The 20,907-nt window shown below is 37.8% G+C and overlaps 1 protein-coding gene across 2 annotated transcripts in view; it reads left to right on the forward strand.

Annotated features, from left to right (window-relative positions):
- Positions 1-17,604, forward strand: part of vegfc (vascular endothelial growth factor c) — a 69,399-nt gene extending 51,795 nt beyond the window's left edge. Inside the window, exons 5-7 of one of the 2 annotated variants that reach the window (XM_051702974.1) lie at positions 6,663-6,766; positions 11,338-11,659; positions 14,195-17,604. In XM_051702974.1, the coding sequence (XP_051558934.1) occupies positions 6,663-6,766; positions 11,338-11,659; positions 14,195-14,309 (541 nt within the window). In that variant the 3' untranslated portion in view covers positions 14,310-17,604. The remainder of the gene's footprint in view (positions 1-6,662; positions 6,767-11,337; positions 11,660-14,194) is intronic. The other variant, XM_051702973.1, reaches the window with a different exon arrangement.
- Positions 17,605-20,907: the final 3,303 nt, after the last annotated feature.

Raw genomic sequence — 20,907 nt, forward strand, 5'->3', positions numbered from 1 at the left:
TTGTCATGGCAGTTTTAAAGTGAACTGTCCTTCAAGTGGTGTCATTTTTTCCTAAAAAAGATGAGGTTTTTAAGGGTCATGCTCTATAGAGTTTTAAATAATAATAAAAAAAAATTACCCCTTACCCTAAACCTTAAGCCTAAACCTAACCGAAAGTGTCAGAAAAAGCAAATGTGAGATGGAAAATGCAATTGCTGTTCTTTAGGACTCGTACTCCGGTCCTTCACGTTGCAAGTTCAACACTCTAGAAGTTGAGCTAATGGGCAATGTTATTGCACCCAAACAACGTTATAAATGGAGATGGTTGTGTAATGCAAACGTTAAAATCTATTGCCTTCAAGTCAGGCACTAATAAACTTATGAGGAAACCTTTTTGACATGGAGTGCCATTTTTTATTTTCCTGGTCATTAGCTGATTAATTTATGAAACACAGAATGTAGGCTGTCATCCGTGCAGCCTGACCGAAGCAAAGCGGGCGCATTTACTCGTGCGATTAACTGAAAGTGAAGCGCTGCCGGCTCATGATGCATGAATGGCTTGCACAAGTCTGTTGGGTATACTGCAGTCTCGTCACATTTTAACTTTTTGTTTAGCCTCCCATTCAGCACATGAAAACTGCATGATTGTGAGGAAGGATTACATCAAGATGTAGATTGGACTGCAGGTGCGGAATTTCATATGAATAAAATAGTCTACTCCTCTTTCGCTGTTGCTAGCGTGCCAGTGATTACCCCTCTGCGTGCCAATGCTGGCATGCGTGCCATAGGTTGCCAACCCCTACACTAAAGTATAAGTGTTTTGAGGTCATAAGATAGCATTGTTTGAAGAACAAGGGGAAATAAGTGTTTATGAACTGATAATCTGCTGTTTTTCTAGTTATTTGTGTGAAAGTTAATAAAAGTCTTGTTTTAGCACCTCTAGAGTTAATTTCAACCGGAAACTGCCACGATATTTTTGGTAAGCCACAAAATGTTGGTATAGTCTCTACATGGACTGGTCATAGGGAGAACCGGGACTTTTCCTGGTGAGCTGGCCTCGAAACAGGGCCAAACGGGCCGCAAAACAGCACTGTGATATGCCGAAGGGGGCCGTGATATGCAGAAGTGGACAGGGAAATCCATGCACCTACCAAACATGTTTACCTTAACATATGGGAAATGGATATTTATAATCTCTTTTGAGTCTTAAATGTAAATCATTTGAACTACATTTAACTCTTCAGATTGCCCCCAGCAAATAATGATATAGCTCTCTGCAACAAACAACATATGGGCTATATTGACCTTCTCAGTTGTATTACTGTAGAGGTGGGAACAAAGATTTATCTCAGTGCAGCCTATGGATGTGTAGGACAGTACTGTCATGTTAGGAACATGCACTCTAAATTATCCTGGGTTATATATTATCTTTCTGACACCTTGCTAGACTAAATGGACTCGTCTGTTTTGTGTTACGCAAGGTGCAAGTGCACATGTTAGTCATCCGATAGGTTGTCTTCCAACTCGCGTGGACCATATCAAAATTCCTCTTTATCTCTACAAACCCCCCACCCCATGGTAATTGAAAACACATTGAGAACCTTGTACATGTGTAGCTCACCACTGAACCATTGCAGGGCGACGACGGCAATTTGCTTTACTTCACGGTTCTGATATTCAACAACCTGTTTCTCTTTTTCTAGGTAAACAGCCTGCAACACTTATTATGCCAACATCTGTTTGAATAGCTTACATGGTATGTTTGATGTTTAGAATGCATGGTGGACTGACATTTAGTGGTGTTTATTATGCACGTTGTCATAAAGGCAAGCTTGTTGCTCCGTCGCCTTCAAAAAAAACAAATACATTGTGTGCAGTAGAACATGGGTTTTCAACGTTTTTGATGCCAAGGACCTCTAAATATCATATTTATATTGTAATTGTTCTAAACCCAAAATAAATTATTAAAATATTATCTGGAAAATCTTTACAGTATTAAACATATTTTTTTAGTAACTGCTATTACATTAGTTTTAGATGTATAAACCTAAAGATAAAAATTTTCAATACAGCTGAAAAATGTGTAGTCTTTTAAAAGCAGAATGAAACAGTAATAATGTCAATTCGGTAAATGTTACTTTATTTAAAAAAAAAAAGTTAAAAAAAATAAATATATATATATAATTATTTATTTATTATTAGTATTATTATTATTTACACATTTATTTGTTTGTTTATTTCTTTTTTATCATATTTTTTCTGAAATATTTGGGGACCCACTAGCAACCCTTGACCAAGGGGTCAACTTGTATCAGTTTCACATTCTGTTGCCTTTGTTGCAATAAACCAATCTGGTCACGAGCTTATTCAAGATCAGGCTCAAGTTTTACTCATATGCCCTCATAATAACAAACAATTCTACATGGGTAATATATCACCCATGCTGTCCAGATGGAAAAGTGGTGATTCCATGATCAAGCAGACAGGAGGGGAGAGAGAGTTCATATGTGCATGAGTATGGTCTTACTTGCGTCCTGATCCAGCCTTGGGTCATGCTAACTAGTCCTGACCTCTCACCTTTCAGCAAAGGGAGGTTAATGGTAGTGGACCTGTAACTGGAGCTGTTACATCCGAGTCATTTCTCAGCTGGAGACACGTGAAGTCTCGTGTCCCTCTGATCTGGGGGGTGGGAGGGGGTCCTCACCCACACTTATCATATTGCTTCTGAAGATATAGATTTAACAACTGGAGTCTTATGGATCACTTTTATGCTGCATTTATGTGCTTTTTGGAGCTTCAACATTTTAGTACACATTCACTTGCATTGTGAAGTCCTACAGAGCTGAGATATTCTTTAAAAATTTTGGTTTGTGTTCAGCAGAAGAAAAAACCATGCACATCTGGGATGGCATGAGGGTTAGTAAATGATGAGAGATTATTCATTTTCGGGTGAACTGTCCCTTTAAGGAGCTATTTCTACCTGATCTAACCCTTAAAATGTGTTTTGTTGGTGCAACCTAATGTGTTCAGGTTGATTCAGTCATGTTAAATACTAGTTTTGTCTTGAATAAAACCAGATGAGTTTCGATTTTACCACATTAAGTCAACATTTCATTTCGTGCATGCTACTATAAGTTGAAATAACATACAACTTAGCACAGCAGTGTTTAGACAGTATGCAATATAATATACAGTATGCAACCATGTAACCTTCCTATGGAGTCAGCAATATCATGATTACGAGTTACGTGCACTTGCCAGCAAAGTCATACTTACCAGTGGGAAACTCTGAATTCTTAAGAATACCTGAGTTGCCTAGTTGTTGAATGGACATGTCCTCATGAAAGATGGCATAATAACGACTGCCCAACCAGAAAGTTTGAGCTTCTCAGGTGCACTTGAAGGCAGACTACAGAATAAGGCTTGTTTTAAGTGGTATTTCTGAGATTTGATGCTGTGTATATAATTAAAGAGGATTGGAATGTTGAGTCAATGTTTTGTATATGGCTTGACTCCCAGCATTGATAGTGAAATGCTCTACGAATGGAGACAAAATTAAAAATAGATTTCAGTAGGCCCCACAGTGTTGAAGTTTATAGTTGCCTTACAGCTGTGAATATATGTAAATGCATAGCAGATGTTTATAACCATATGCATATACACTGATCGCACTCAATGCAAATAGAAAAGATAGCCTTGAAATTCAAAGAGGCTTTAGAAATAACATCTTTACACAGTTTAATAGAACAAGACTTTTGTCGATGAGTTACACCATATCATTTTTCTTGCCTGCAGGCACTATCAAATCCCAGACAGATTGCAGTCCACACTTAGTGGAAAAGCTAAGCAACACATCACACCAATCTCAATCCATTCTGAGTATAGCGCTCACTTTCCATCCAATTTTGGAGATTCATCTCACTTCAAACAAGAGAAGCCAGAGTAAAGTTTATCTTGGTGGAAGCCTGTGATTTCATTGCCCAGTAGCTGCAGCTTGGACTTAAAGTCTGAGGCCATAAGAAAATAGATGAATACTGGTGCAGACAAGGAGATTGGCTTGAGCCAATCTATGAATTCAGTCTGGACCCTCCTCATAGTCAGCGATGGATAGTAGAGGTGATGGAAAAATTTGGTGTCACAATTGGTTATGTCACAAAGTTGGATTGATACACTGATACAAGGCATTGATATTTCAAGACAATTGCATTTCAAGGCATATTGCTACATATTACAAAATGCATTGCCTCTAAAGGTTGTTAAAGATCTTTGTTTTATTTTTGGGCAGAAGTACACAAAAAAAAAAAAAAAAATAACATGCATTTGTTACCTCAATGATCTCTTTTTACTTGATTTAACCAATAAAAATTAATTTTATTTGTGTAACCTAATTTGTCAGGTTGATTAAGTCAGATCAAATAACATTTTCAAAAAAAAACAAAAAAAAAAGTTAGTTTAGATGTTACCACATGAAGCACATTTTATTTACATTTAGGTTACCTGACAGCTTGGCTTCACAGATTATGCTTTGTTCACAATCAAAAAATGTCTGGATTTATGTCAGTTTTTACACTGTTAAAGGAAAGAAAAAGCTTGATGTGCAACATGTATTTTGCAAGCAATATCAAATAAAAGGCACAAAATGGTTTCACACTGTATTGCAGAATTGAATTGCAATACTTGGTGTATTGCACAACATTCAAAGAATTACACTATTTATATATATATAAAAATAAAAAAAAATTTACATAAAAAAATAAAAACATTTGAAACATTTGGATGTTTTGAAACATTTGAATGCTGGTGAATCCCATCCCTACATACTGAATTGGCACATCTATGACTTGATATGGGCAGACACATTTACACCACATGCAAAATGAGAGTGAAAGACGTTCCATTTAAGTTTCCATGTAAGAATCCTTCAGTTGTGTCTCATAATAGACCTGTTATTATATCAAGTTAGGTTCTTAAATAATATCACAGTTAAGTAAGAGCTTGATTTTGTGGCATCTGAATATGCTATTTGAAAGATCTTAAATAATCTGACCCATACTGCTCATGATTTAATGCTCTGTAGTATGCTGGTGCCTTCTACCGCATTCAATATGACCTCCATGCCAGCTCCAACATGTGCTGCTTGTTAGCTGGAAAGCAAGGGACTCTGATAGAATCACTCTCTTCTTCCTTCTGTCTTAAATCGCACTTAGTCTTCCCTCCTGTTGACAGACCCTGCAGAGTCAAGCAAAACCAAGTACACAGTATAAAACAATAAAAACTGCACCCACTGATAGCATTGCTTATTTTCAAGCAGTGTCTGTTTTGTTTTAGCACCCAATTCACTGAAGAAACTATGCAATTCAGGTAATAAACATGCCCCCCAAAAATAGTGCTTGATGCAATTTACTCACCGCAATTCCCCATCTTGCAGGCTGGTTCTTAGAACTAAGATGAAGCAGACTACCACAATTTTACATACTTTGCTGGGATTGTACAGCATCGCTCCTCCACTGCAATTCAAGCACCTGATTTGGCTCTTTAAATGCTGAAAGTGCACTCGACTACTTGGCACATCTGGATATATTTGTGGTTTTAACAATCTTCTCCATCATTTGAACATCATTTGATGATTTGCTGCTGTCATGATCACTTGAAAATGTACACAAACATTTATTTCACAAACAAATTGCTGCTGTGTCAGTTTAAATGTATTTTAAAACTTAGAAAAGCACGTCTTCAGATCCCTGCATTCAGAATTGTGCTCCGTCCAGCTGTATTGGAACAAAAGAATGCACTCTCATCTTCTTCCATCGTAAGCGTCAAGAAAGCCAAGAGTGGTTTGTTTTCTGTACAGCTGCAGGTTGCCTATAAAGCTGGAGTTTCGCTTACTGCCCCCTGCGGAAAACAGGTGGTACTTCAAGCTTGAATTGCTCAGATGGCAAGATTATTCCTTTTCACGGAGACATAAATTGAGTAATTTTTTTTTTTTGTTTTTTTTAGATAATTAACCGCACTGAATTAACATGTTAAATCAACAGACCTAGTAATAATGCATTGTTAATTGCGATTGGCAAATAACGCTGACTTCTGTGAATAAGTCAAATTCGATAATATGCCTTATTGACATTGAAAAGATGTGCATTTGTGCTGAAAAGAATTATAATCACCTAATTTAAATGTGGATCTGTGTAGTTTTATACCAACACAGATAGCACCTGGTTAAGGTTTTTGAGTTTAAAAACTGTGCGCTAAAGTAGCGCAGCTGTTTAGTGAATTCGCCCCTGTGTGTTTTCATGATGGTTCCTTTGAAGGGTTTAGTTAAGAAATGATGTCAGTGATCTGGATAAAACATATGTGTACTTTTGTAGGCAGTGAAGTCATCTTCAAAGTCCTCTTTGAAAAAAAGATTTTGTTTTTGGCCCATTTTATTATTGAATCATGAAAAGAAAACAGGCTTAATTGCAGTGAGGTTAGACACACAGCCTGTGATCAAAAGAGATGTGTCTATGAAATATCCATTTTTAAGTTATAACAGTAAAGTCAACATCCAGCATTTTCAGTCGTGAGATAAGTCAATGCTTGTTGAGAGAGGATGAATTGAGATTTAAATTCTGCCTTTTATTTTGGATTTTTTAAAATCCCATGATACTGTCTGTCTCCTTGCTAATCACTTATTTCCTCCACAGATGTCATGTGGCAAATAAAACATGCCCGAAGAATCACAGCTGGAGTAATCCATTATGCAGATGTGTGCCGCTGCCTGACACCCTTCTTTCAAAACCACATTCTGGTAAGTGCTAATGCACATGTTTACAGCCTACAAATGCTACAATATTGCATTGTTTTGTGTATGCTACGGTTCCTATATGCAAGAGAAATGGGCATAGAGAGAGAGAAAAGAAGAGAGAAAACTGATGGGAGAACTTATCTTATTTACCACCTTAAATTTTTTTAAAGCTGGAGTGTGTTATTTTTCTATGTTAAAAATCTTTCTCATATCCCAGTTTAATAAGCAGGGTCAACTATAAGTAAGCCAATTGGTCATCCTGACCAGCCCGACACATTGGCTTGACCAATGGTGTGAGTTTGTGGTGGGACTATCTGATTGTACAACCAATGGAAGAAGGGGAGTTTTCTGGTATTTGTTTGAAAACAGTGATTATTTTTACAGTTCCTATTGGTGAAACTAATTGCACAATTATTGCTCCAATATTCAGATTAGGGATCGACCGATATTATTTTTTCAATGCTTAATTATTAAATTATTACATTTCACCCTCTTAATCCTGAAAATGTGGTAACATCCTTTTATGAACCTAAAATAATGTGATAAACATCCTGTGTTGACTTCATTTAGAAAAGACACTGTGAAGATGATAACATCATACTAAAAGTAGACCATTTACTTACAGGGTTTCTAAGCTTAGTGATGAAATTATTACTCTGTACTCGGAGTGGGTTGCAGCAGTGCAACCATGCTATCTGTGCCAGTCTGCAAGAGTCTGCTTTGTTGCAAGAAAAGCAACACTCTGAAATTAGCACCACTGAATACATAACAATAAAACAAGCCCTCCAACTGAACTCTAAACCCATGACAGAGTTTTTGTAGAAGAAGAAAGCTGCCATATTAGCTGCTTTCCCCCTTTGCTGCAATCCAATCAAGAATGCTTCAAGCAACACAAAAATATCCCCAGCAAAGTGTACTATCCTAAAATCAAGTAATTCATCACCCTCCTAATCAATCTGAAATCAGAGTTCCAGTTTAAGTGGGGGACGATGTAATGCAGGTGCAAGTGATGTACCTGTCTTCCCCATGCTGAGTTGATGTGACAGGTCATACCTGATATAAGAGCCTGTGGTGCACTCAGTATGTGAATGCATAAGTTATACAGTCAGAAGACCCCCAGGCTGATATGTAACACTAGTCTCGAGTCTTAAGAGAAATAGATAGCAGCTCCCAAACTAGACAGTAAGATATACTGTATGTGAGATCAACGATATAGATACTGTACAGACTATACTGTATGTATACTGGGGCACTGTATTCGATTTGAAGAGACAGGTTGATTAAGAGTGGACGGTTATGTTGTTGTAACATCCTGGCCATTTTTGTTGACTGTCATACCAAATTGGAATAATAGATTTGCACTCAGCTTCACTGTTGAGGTTGAGTAGTGAAATGCAGGTGAAATTAATCTTTCATAAAGCATACACACTTGGAGGAATGTGTCAGAATTGTTATTCTTTTAGCTTGCTTCATGGAAATGTCCCGTATCACCTTTTACTTGGCCCAGTCCATTGCCAGAAAAGCTTTATGGTACATGCTATAATAGCATATTATCTTGCGGATCAGTTTACCTCGACTACAAACAGCTAAGCACTATGGATTTACCTCTGTCCAGTTGTGTAATTTCATATAATCTAGAACCAAATTTTTTGGTCACCTAACAATGGCGGAAGTATTCTTTACAAGAAACTGTATTGTTTGCATTATTAAAAATATATAGATATATACATTTATCCCCAAGAGAATGGTAGTATTTAGCATTTTTTTCTGTTGGATATTTGTGACAATATTTGTGAATAGATCATTGTGTCACTCAAAGCATCAATTATGAGAGTCTCTCTCTGTATGGCTGCATCTGTCATAAAAAGTGAAGAAACATTGTTATTTTTCTTCCTAATATTTTAATTTAGGCGCCTTAATGTGAGAAATGTTTCACATACATAACAGTTTGTGTCGGCACATGGAGTTGTGGAGAAAAAAACCCACTTCCTAGATAATAGTTTAATGGTACATTTTGAACTGAGTAAAAAAGTTTAAGACGATGAAGCCTTGACAGATGTTTTCTTTAGTAGACGGTTTGTATGTCTTTGATTTTAATCGCTCATGATGCTTACATCTGCGAGATTCAGATTATCGGTCTTGTTATTCAACTTAATTTGGTGCTTTGGTGAGAGTTAATAATGTGGACCCTGAGTATACTCCATCTCAAACTTATAGATGCTTACTTCAAAGGTATGGATCTTCAGCTGTAGTGGTAGATTAGATCAGGGGAACTGATGCTACACTGATATCAAATATAAGGGTCACATTGTGTGTTTCTCTCTCTCTCTCACTGTCTTCCACCTTCTCCCACAGACTGTTCTGTATGCCCTTAGAGGCACAGATACATTTGAGAGAGTGGGCATTGGAGCTGTTATATGGCTTGACCATGACATACTGTAGCAACATTGCAGAACTGATTGGTGCCAGAGTGCACAACTTTGACTAGATTCTGTTTGGAACGAATCTCTTATTGTCTAGGATGAATGTTTGGAGTGGATAAACAGAATTTCACTGCATATTGGCTTTAGTTCCTGTTCATTCTAGTCCTACTAGTCGTAAAGTGATATATGTTTTTATTTGTGTGTTTTGACCATTCAAATCTGCTGCTTGAGTTTAAAGCTGTTGGTTACCAAAGATTTTTTAGCAAAGATTGGGTTCCTCATGTCCATTCAACCAAATTATAGGTCATTCATCCAACCTCCGAAATACCCTAGAAGTGTATCAGAACAACTGTCAGAATCTATTTTACTTTGTTTCACAAAACACATTGTACATTCCATGTTACCTTTACCAATATGAATCCTGACTTGAATCTCAAATATGGTTAAGGAGGTAAACCCCATATGTCTAAAAGGGAACACATTTTGTGAAATGATATATACCAATCAGTCACACCATTAAAACCACCTGCCTAATATTGTGTAGGTCCCCCTTGTGCTGCCAAAACAGTGCCAACCCGCATCTCAGAATAGCATTCTGTGATGCTCTTCTTCTCACCACAATTGTACAGAGCGGTTATCTGAGTTACCATAGTCAGTTCGAACCAGTCTGACCATTCTCTGTTGACCTCTCTCATCAACAAGGCATTTCCATCCACAGAACTGCTGCTCACTGGATGTTTTTTGTTTTTGCCACCATTCGAAGTAAATTCTAGAGACTGTTGTGTGTGAAAATCCCAGGAGATCAGCAATTACAGAAATATTCAAACCAGCCCGTCTGGCTCCAACAATCATCCATGCAATTATCTAATCAGCCAATCGCGTGGCAACAGTGCAGTGCAAAAAATCATGCAGATATGGGTCAGGAGCTTCAATTAATGTTCACATCAATGTGATCCAGTGATTTTGACTGTGGCATGATTGTTGGTGCCAGACGAGCTGGTTAGAGTATTTCTGTAACTGCTGATCTAAAACAAAAGAAGAAAAAAAAACATCCAGTGAGCAGCAGTTCTGTGGACGGAAATACCTTGTTGAATTTATTCGAACTGACAAAGTCTACGGTAACTCAGATAACCGCTCTGTGCAATTGTGGTGAGAAGAACATCATCTCAGAATGCTATTCTGAGATGCGGGTTGACGCTGTTTTGTTGGCACAAGGGAGACCTACAAAATATTAGGCAGGTGGTTTTCATGTTGTGGCTGATCGGTGTATTTAGACCCAGAGTTGGACACACAGTGACAATTAGATTTCTGTTGTGCAGTAATGTTTTTAATGTGGTCACTCCAACAAAACAACAGCAGCAAAATAGCACCCACAACTGACAACTGTTATGAACAACATGGCATAAAAATGGCATTAAGCCTCAATAATTTGCTGCAACTACAATACTACGAGAACATGCAAAATGAATGACAGGCAGAGACCGCGGCCTGTGTACACATTTTTTTGTTGTTGCTGTTTACAGAGTCTAGATCTGTCCCAGAGACAGGTGAGATATCTCACAACACTTATTTCATGATTATCCTTTAGGGAATAGGACAATGTTTTGCATACCTTTCCATGAAAAAATTTAGTACAGCACCTTTAATATGACTATTTATAAACTCTTTCCACCTGGAAAGTAATTACGTCTGATTCTTTATAATGTAGCCACCATGATATGAGTTTAATCATTAGAAAACACAAACAGTTGTGACAGGAATTCAATTCCCCTCTTCAGCCAAAGACTTAGGCCATTTTATGCAATCCAAGACAAGATGCGAATATAAAGGGAGTAGAATTAGCCAGTTTTGTTTAATTAATATTTTTACAGAATTAATATTTTTAATGAGTTGCAAAGACAAACATCTGTTTAGGCCTTTGGGGGTAGCATAATGTAAGGAATGCTGGGCAGAAATGCTGTATTGCTAAACAGTTTGTCATGTCTGACAAATGTGCGTGCTGGACATTGTTCTTTACTTGCATAACGCTCTGGGAATTGGTCAAGCATTCCATAGCATTGACCAAAGATTTCCTGACAAAATATACTGTAAAAAATATGTATAAGTGATGAAAATAAGGACTTCTTCTATTTTTCTTCTCTCCATACGAAGACTATTTTGAGCAAGACTTCTGTGGTCCAGATAAAGAGCTGGATGAGGAGACCTGTCAGTGTGTATGTCAAAAGCAGCTGAGAACAGCAGGCTGTGGACCGAACCGCTATCTGGACAAGAACACCTGTCAATGCGTGTGTAAAGCACAGCCCTCCGTCTGCGGGCCTCAGCAGAGCTTCAACAAGGACACCTGCCAGTGCATCTGTGCCAAGGTCTGTCCTAAGAGTCAGCCCCTCAACCGCACCAAATGTGTGTGTGAATGCACAGAGTCCCCTAACAAGTGCTTCTTAAAAGGAAGGCGGTTCCACCCAGGCACATGCAGGTGAGAAAGTATTTTTTATGATTTTGATAATTACAGATTATTTTATCCCAAAATTAAAATATTGTCATTGTTTACTCATGACAGCCTTAGTCACCATTCACTTTCATTGTGTTTTCATTTTTGGGTGAGCTATTCCTTTAATCTGTATCGCATGCACTGTAATGACAGAGACTGTACAGTTTTACAGCTAAAGATCCAGAACAGCTAGTGTCTGTCTCCTCTGCTGTAAGAGCATTTACATTTGTCACATCTGGTACTCTGCCTATGATGCATTCAGACCTTATATGACATCCAAATGATTAAGTTAAATGTCATTATGTCAGCATATGTAGCAATGAATAAAGTATGTTATTTGATCTCTTCAAGCAAAGTGTCAAAATCTACACAGGCTATTGATACTGTGAACCAACAAATGAGGCATTGGTGGCATTTCCATGCATTTAATATCAATCATAAATCATAAACCTGCATGAAACTGCTACATAATCCTATTTGGAACATGATGACAGGGCTGTTATTATATGTCCTTACAGATTTTATCAGATTGGTATTTAATCCAGAGGCCAAAGCAGAGACGCTGGTCTTCATATCTCACATCTTCCCTGTTTGTTTACACACAGGACTGCATGTGTTTCTCCCAGTCAGTGGCAGCAGCAGAATGAGACACGTTTTTAAAAGTTGCACTTGCACAAAACGTGGCGCATATTGTGGGAAACGTATCAAAACGATCAAAGATGTCAATGTAGTGCATGTTTACAAAAAAGAGCAACAGCAAGACAGCGCAGCTGAATGAAACACAATGGGGGATCGTTTTAGAGTTATAAATTGACATTGCGTTTGATAACAGTCAAAGCTGTACACGTTTATGAAGAAAAACATTTAAATCCAGACAGGCACATAAAGGTGTCCTGTGTACAACCCCAATTCCAAAAAAGCTGGGACAGTATGAAAAATGCTAATAAAAACAAAAAGAAGTGATTTTTAAATTATACTCATCTTTTGCTAAATTGAAAACAGTACAACTACACCTTATATGATGTTTTACCTTGTGAATTTCTTTGTTGTTGTTTTTTTAATGTACAGTATTTTCAAATCAGATGATTGCAACACGCTCCAAAAAAGTTAAGACAGGGGCAGTTTGAGACTTAATAACAATCTGACGAGTTAAAATAAAAAGGCAATGTGAAACAGGAGATGTAAATACAGGTGAGGCAATCATGTCATAGTATATAAAGATTCTCCAAAAACAGCCTAGTCCTTCAAGAGCAAGGATCATTCAAGACTTGTCAATTTTCCAACAGATGCTTCAGCAAATAATCCAGCATTTTGAGATCAATGTTCCTCAAAGAAAATTGGAAGGATTTTGGGCATTTCACCCTCTACAGTGCACAATCTAATTAAAACATTCTGGTCAAATCTCGGTACATAAAGGGCAAGACAAAAACCACTTCTGAATGCGCATGATCTCTGATCCCTCAGACATCACTGTCTTAAAAAACATCATTCATCTGTAATGGATATCATGAACATGGGTTTAGGATTACTTTAATAAACCTTTGTTAGTCAACACCATGCACCGCTGCATCCACAGATGCAAGACTTTACTATGCAAAGCAGAAGCCCTACATCAACACTGTCCAGAAGCGCTGACAACTTTTCTGGGCTCGATGTCATCTTAGATGGAAAGTAGAACAGTGGAACTATGTTTTTTGGTCCGATGAGTCCACATTTGAGTACAATTGTGCAGCTGAAGACCTGCATAATGGATGAATGGGGGAAAATTCCACTTTTTAAACTTAACAAACTTGTGTCTTCAGTGCCTAAATGCTTAATAAGTTATTAGAAGAAATTGTGATGTTTCACAGTGATAAACACTCGACTGTCCCAACTTTTTTGGAGTGTGTTGCAATCATCAGATTTTTAGTTTTAGTTTTAGTTTTAGTTTTTTGTATCCCCCTTTCTCACCAATTTTTGGAATGCCCAATTCCCACTACTTACTAGGTCCTTATGGTGGCATGGTTACTCACCTCAATATAGGTGGCGGAGGAGTCTCAGTTGCCTCCACTTCTGAGACAGTCAATCCACGCATCTTATCATGTGGCTCGCTGTGCATGACACCGCAGAGACTCCCAGCATGTGGAGGCTCATGCTACACTCCGCGAACCACGCACAACTTACCACGCACCCCATTGAGAGTGAGAACCACTTAATCGTGACCACGAGGAGGTTACTCCATGTGACCAAATATTGATTTAGGTTTTTTTTTTTGTTTACTGGACTTTGTATGACATTAAGTGATAAATGAAATCTATTTATGTCATTATTTTTGAAGACATCCTCACTATTTTTCACAAGTGCCTAAAACTTTTGCACAGTACTGTATTTGGTCCTTGTGACGTCACAAGTTCCACAAATTCCAAAAAAGCTGTTTTTTCAGCTTGGTTTAAATAATGCTCTTTTTGTGTTTAGGTCATTCTGTCATAGAGATATTACAAATGTCACAACTAATCAATGTAATTTGTTCTCTTTTTTTAGTTGTTTCAGGCCGCCATGTAATGTGGACCCCCGGAGAAGAAGATGTAAAGAAAACGAGTATTTCAGTGAGGAACTGTGTCACTGTATACCCACATACTGGGGGAGACTGGACTAAACACAACCAACAGGACAGGTGCCGCTGAATGCTAACGGAGACACTGGCATTTGGAGTAGTGCTAATGTTTGGCTACTGCTTATTAGACTCACATGTGCTGGTCATGTGGACTAGCATGGAGTAATGATTCGTTAATGGGAGACAAGAAATGTCCACATCCAACCACACATATCAGGCATGGTAGGAGCTATCAAAGACCAAGAGAGATTTATAAAGGCTGGAGCCATGTTTTTTTATTGTTTTAATTGAAATGTCTATTCGTTATTTGTCAGATAATGATTATATAATTTATTGCCATGAAATGTTTTGAAACGCCCTTGTTCATAGCAATTTCGAATCTCTTGCGAAGAAAAACACTGTGATCACTATTTTTGTATCATGTTAAGTCCCGTAAAATAAAGTATAAAGTTGTATTATATATTGTTAACTTATTTATAAGCTAGACTATCTTATTGAAATAGTACAGCACATGATTCAAATGTATTAAGTTTTGACTACCAAATATATGCACCTATCATTGCAGATTAAATCAGTGCAACCCGGCGAAGAGATGCACAATTTTTTTTGTGCTGGAAACATTGATTGTTAACATTTAAGAGACCATTATAGGACTCGAGTCACATACAGCAGTGTTTTCCAGTTGGAACATGTGATAGTAGTGGGAAAAGGATTCTAAAACCTGGACATGGCCTGTTAATAGCTGAAAACTGAAAACATTAATAGCTGAAAATGGGAGATACATGTTTGAAGTTCCATTAGAGTTACACGTAAGTGGCACATTTACACTTGGATGGATTCCCTGATTACTATCATCTCCAACATGCCTCTTTAAATGGAAGCAGTATAAAGTGAGAAGGTGGGATGTCATCTTGGACTTTTTGGACTTACAGCTCACACATGCAGTGCGGCCAGAGTGTATAGGCCGCAGAATGGATGTGTAAATAGAAGCAATGTGATTGGCCCGACTCCATCTGATATCCGCCCACTGTTTCAGCTTGACACTGTAAATATAATAAATCACATCTGCTTCCATCCCAGTCATTGCATCTGTTCGTGCCAAATGTGTGCGTGTGAGTTTTCTTTGTCTCTCATTCCATAGAAACCCCCTGTAGCTCCATGATAGAACCATAACCTTCATCGGATGGATAGCATCATAAATGAGCTCTAAACCTAAATCCAGCACTTTTTTTTCTTCTTCTAGCATATTCATACAGCAGGTGGCCTCTTTTCCTCATGTCTTAACCCCAGCCAACACACATGCAGATATGCACACAAATCCCTGTTTCTCTTTTTCTGCTGGGCAGTTCAGATCTAGGGTCGCATCACTTTTACCAGGGTTTTGCATCTGGACTGTATTACACTCTCCCCTCCACCTCTTTTTTTTAACATAGCATACTCAGACATGCTACCATAGACTCTATACTCTAAAATTATGCACAATTTGTCTTTTTCCAACTGCAACGAGGGTTTCCCTGTTGCCTGGGTTGAATCAGATTGTACCATAGCCATCTGCATCCGCTGCACACTCCCAGGAGAGACCTGATAAATATAACATGTGTGGACTCACAGTGAGTCACCATGAAATAACTAGAAACAGCCGCCCAGTCAGTGGATATGAGTATTTAAGAATGGGGGATGCCATGTCTAGCCTGATTTCCATCCTCTGCCTAGGCTCACTTACCTTTTTCACAGTGGTAAATGGGGATGAGGTGTTTGTATATTCAAAAGAACTTAAAATGAAAACAAGTTCAGGGATTGTACAGACAACTAAATAAATTAGTTTGTTCAGAGTTTCAGGCATCCCAGCTAGTATGTTTATGCAATATAAACATAAATAAGCGACGAATGAAATACAGAATGACAATGACTTTACGGGGAGTCACATAGACTGTACATAGTCAAAAAATTTCAAAAAGCATAAATATATTACACTGATCTAGAACTATTTTCCCGTGTGTGTGGTCTCAGGAACCTCGGCCAGAGGTCATCAAATAAATCCTCAAGTTCAATAAAGCTATAATTTCTTCCTGTGTTCTTCACTGAGTGGGATCCATTATCATACACCTGGCATCAGTTAGGTGTATGATAATCTGCAACACCGATTATTTGGCAGTCAATGCGGACCTATCACGAACAGGATGGCATGCAACTTGACTCACATTTGCATGATTTCAGTATAGATTCTGATGTTGCAATTTGTTAGGGATGTTTTTGTCTTTATGCACATTATCCTCACAGATCTGCATTGTATACATGTAATGTACCTTGAGAGGAAATACACTCCTCTTGTTTGTGGCATTACAGAGGAGCAGGCAATCAAGTCAATAGTCCTGTCCTGAAGCCTAAGTCTGAACTTCCTGTCTGTGTATTTATGCCTGCACATCCATGTCTGCAAGCACTCAAAAAAATTCTATAAAAGTGTTACATGTACAGTGGCCCCAAAATACATGTTTTTCTTCATTCTGAGAAATATACACTCACTGAGCACTTTATTAGGAACACTGTGGTCCTAATAAAGTGCCCGTCATGGTCGGCTGCTGTTGTAGCCCAACAGCCTCAAGGTTTGACATGTTGTGCATTCTGAGATGCTATTCTGCTCACTATAATTGTACAGAGTGGTTATCTGAGTTACCTTAGCCTTTCTGTCAGCTCAAACCAGTATGGCCATTCTTCGGTAACCTCTCTCATCAACAAAACATTTCCATCTGCAGAACTGCCACTCACTGGATGTTTTTTTGCTTTTGGCATCATTTTGAGTAAACTCTAGAGACTGTTGTGCATGAAAATACCAGGAGATCAGCAGTTACAGAAATACTCAGACCAGCCCGTCTGGCACCAACAATCATGCCATGGTCGAAATCACTGAGATCATATTTTTTCCCATTCTAATGATTGATGTGGACATTAACTGAAGCTACTGACCTGTATCTGCATGATTTTATGTGTTGCACTGATGCCATATGATTGGCTGATTAGATAATCACATCAATAAGTAGGTATACAGGTGTTCCTAATAAAGTGCTCGGTGAGTGTATATACAGTATGTTTTATAATGAAACCTAACAAACTTCTTTTTGTGAAATGTTTTGCTTGAAAAGTGTGATATATTTCTTTCAAATAAATTCCATTGGTTTGATATTATTTTATGTACAACATAATTGGATTACAAAGTAATTAGTTACTGTAATCTAATTACTTTTAGGAACAAAAAGTAGTGTAATGCATTACATTTTAAATTCTTGTAATCAGATTACATATACAGACTTTCAAAGAAAGTAATTACTTTTCAGTACATGGGTTACAAATGTTTCTAAATAATATATTGTTTATGTGTAATACAATTAATGTATTAAGATAATTAAAATGTGAATTAATATGTTGATATGCAAGTCTGTTTGCGTTTCTGAGACAGCTGAAGGGTGTGCGACAATGAATAAGGAGAAAATAGACTTAATTTTGAATTTGTTGAGTGGGAAAAACAAAAAATGTTTTATAAAGTAATTTAAAAGTAAAGTAATTAGTAATGTGATTACTTTTTCAATGAAAAAATCAGTAAAGTAATCTGATTATAATTTAGTAAGTAGTATAATTTATAATTTAGTAAGTAGGTAGTAATTATTTTTTTTAGTAACTTAACTAACACTGCTTATGTAATGCAGAGGCATTTATACATTTTTAAGAGTGGCTCAAGTGCCAGTTACTTTTTGGGGCCACTAGATTTGTTTCTGAAAGAGGGATTGAGCATGTTTATGCTCCCCATGTGACAGAGACTATTACTCCCTCTTATTGTAACTGACAGACCCAAGAGCACATACATGGAGGCAGAACTTGGAATGACTGACTGATTAGCCCGGGAAACAGACTTTTTTTCTTTCTGTTCTCTCAGAGGCCATAAATCATGGAAATTTCAGACTAAGTTCCTGAGGGGTCACTATTTCTGGCCTCTGTACTTCTTTTGTGGATCCAGCAGCGCTGAGAGTCATGGTTGTCCCACTGTCACTCAGAGTTAAGTTTAATAGGAGGTGTATCTTCAGTGATTTAGTCAATGACATCTATAATACCTGGATAAAGTTATCCTAGGCTTTCCCATTCTTTTCCCATTCCAGAGGTGTGCAGTTTGAAATCTGCTATCTTTGCTCATGGGCGCTCAGTTCTGCAGACAGGTTTTTTGAGCCAATCAATAATAAATGGCATGTGACTAACCACTCGTAGGTCATGGGCTAATGGTACCACAAGAAAATGTAAATACATTTCAGGCCCTAAAGAGACCATATTGTAAAATATAATTAAATTAAATAAATGTGATTTTATGTTACATTAATAAATAATAAAAAAAAGTAATCAGAATACACGGATACTTGTGATTGGCCGTTAATAGAGAAATATTTTTTTTGGTGTAGACAAGATGGTGCCAGCAGGTAATAACTAGGCCCTACTATCCAGCCAACCCTTGGCTTTCGTAAGTGTAGTCTTCTGAAACAGCTAAGCATTCCATGGATTGCCTGGATCCATCCATCACATATCTAATAGAACATAAATAAGGCTGGTTAACCTGATCAAGCTCTATATGATCACAAAGGAAATCGACATGTTGCCACCAAATGTTTCAGTGCCCTAAAATTGACCCCATTCTTCTGAATTACAGAAAAGCACCATCTCCCATCAGACATTTTTGCATCAATTCAAATGTGTTTACCTTTCCTGCAAGCAACTTCAAAGACACTGGCTCTAGTCCCATGGAAACCAGGAAGTAATCGTGTTTACATAGTCAATGGTGAATGCGATTCTGAAGTTAAATTTTCCCTATAAGATGCAATTTTACTCAACTGATGGTTAGGTTAACGGTTGGGCTTTGGGTTAGGCCATATGGTTATGGTAAAATATGCATTACTGTTGACTGCATTACATCATTTACAACAAAAAATACAACTCGCTGTACGAATCTCTTTTGGTGACCCTCTGTGGACATTTCACCCAGAGGCTGTTGCTCAAACGTGCCCTTAAGTTCAACAACACTTCCAGCTTCGGCCACTGGGGGCAGTAAAAGCCCAGACTGATTTCAGCAGCTAAGCTTTCGACCTATCGCTGAATTCACAGTTAAATCAGTCTGACCTGACCTGCAGGATACAAATCCCTCCTTAGTCTCTTTCATAGTTGCTGAAGAACAGACCTCACCCTCTTCCTGCCCTGTTGGTCGAGCCAGAGCGCCCCACATACATTTTCCTCCTGTCCTGAAACTGCACAATAAACACACCAAATGTAAGAAGGTAAGCAACCCCATATCACTCCTGTGCTAAGAAAGATTAAGACTTCCTTTAAATTACACCCACTGCTGGAGCAGCTCTCGAAGGAAAAAGGAGGACGTTGCCTGATTTCCCACGTCTCCGCCTTTCAGCAAATTAATCAATCATAAGCCGATTCCAACACACAGCATCCCACACAAGTTTTTGGATGAAGACTGGGGCCTATGTCAGCAGAGGTCTAAATGTTCTTCTCTTGAAAATGACAGCAGCTTCAGGGTGCAGAGTAATGAGCCGACTGCACTAAACATCAGCCAACTTTATCTCCTCAGAGAGACTGGTGTGAATTCTGCTGAGGCCTGGCTGACAACAGACGCCAGAATAAGCATTAATGTGCCCTGATGGGCCTGTTTTTTTTTAGTTTTTTTTAGCTTGAGGGAAAAGGAAACCATTAAGTGATAATGAAAAAATAATCGAAAGGGCAAGAAAGAGAGGATGTGGATATTGGCAAGTTGGGAGGGTTTTTCCTTTCAACAATTAAATCTCCCCTCATGTACGCCTGTGAAGAAACAGTCAACGGTCAACAGACGCCCTGCTACAGACACCCTTGCAAGTATGCAGGCTTCTCAGAATCCATTCATATGTCCCTGTAGGGCTTTCTCTATAGTATATGTCATTTAAACTTAAACATGCCTTGCTTTGGTTTTTGTAGAGCCAAAAATAGTTATAGCTTTATAGGCTTTTAAAGCTGAAACCATTGTCTACAAATTATGTCAGTCCAAACCATTAGGTCTGATTTGTGTTACTCTGGAAAGTACGATCCAGAAAAAAACAACTGTTAATTAAGATCTATCTGCTAGCATCCAGCAGATATACTGAGCTGTAGCAACATGATTTTTCAAGTACATTATCAGTGTAACATTCAGTTTATTGGCAAGTGTCTTCTCTATGCGAAAGAAAATGATAAGGATGAAACAAAGTGAGAAACGAAAGTAAATTTCACATTGGTGGTCTAAACCAATCCAATCCAATAATCAGGTTTCAGTACTAATAAAAACAAACATCACCCTTAGACAGGAATTTCAGTGACTGGTTCAACCTGCCACAAGATCTGAATTGCAATATTTGGACAATCAGAGAGAAAGTAAATTTCAAATTGCTCTAATTTCAAACTACGGTAGTTCAAGCCACAATTTGATGTTGTTTTATTTGTACAGTCATGCTGTTTGTTTCCTTTGGCTGCATTAGGATGTTTTGATTTGATTAATTTTTAATTTTACAATCTTTGCACTTCCATGGACAAAGACTGTGAGTAATATTAGGATTTGTTCAAATAAAATCTCTTTATTTTTTTATTG

Source organism: Myxocyprinus asiaticus, chromosome 7, assembly GCF_019703515.2.
Source record: "Myxocyprinus asiaticus isolate MX2 ecotype Aquarium Trade chromosome 7, UBuf_Myxa_2, whole genome shotgun sequence".
Lineage (NCBI taxonomy): Eukaryota > Metazoa > Chordata > Actinopteri > Cypriniformes > Catostomidae > Myxocyprinus > Myxocyprinus asiaticus.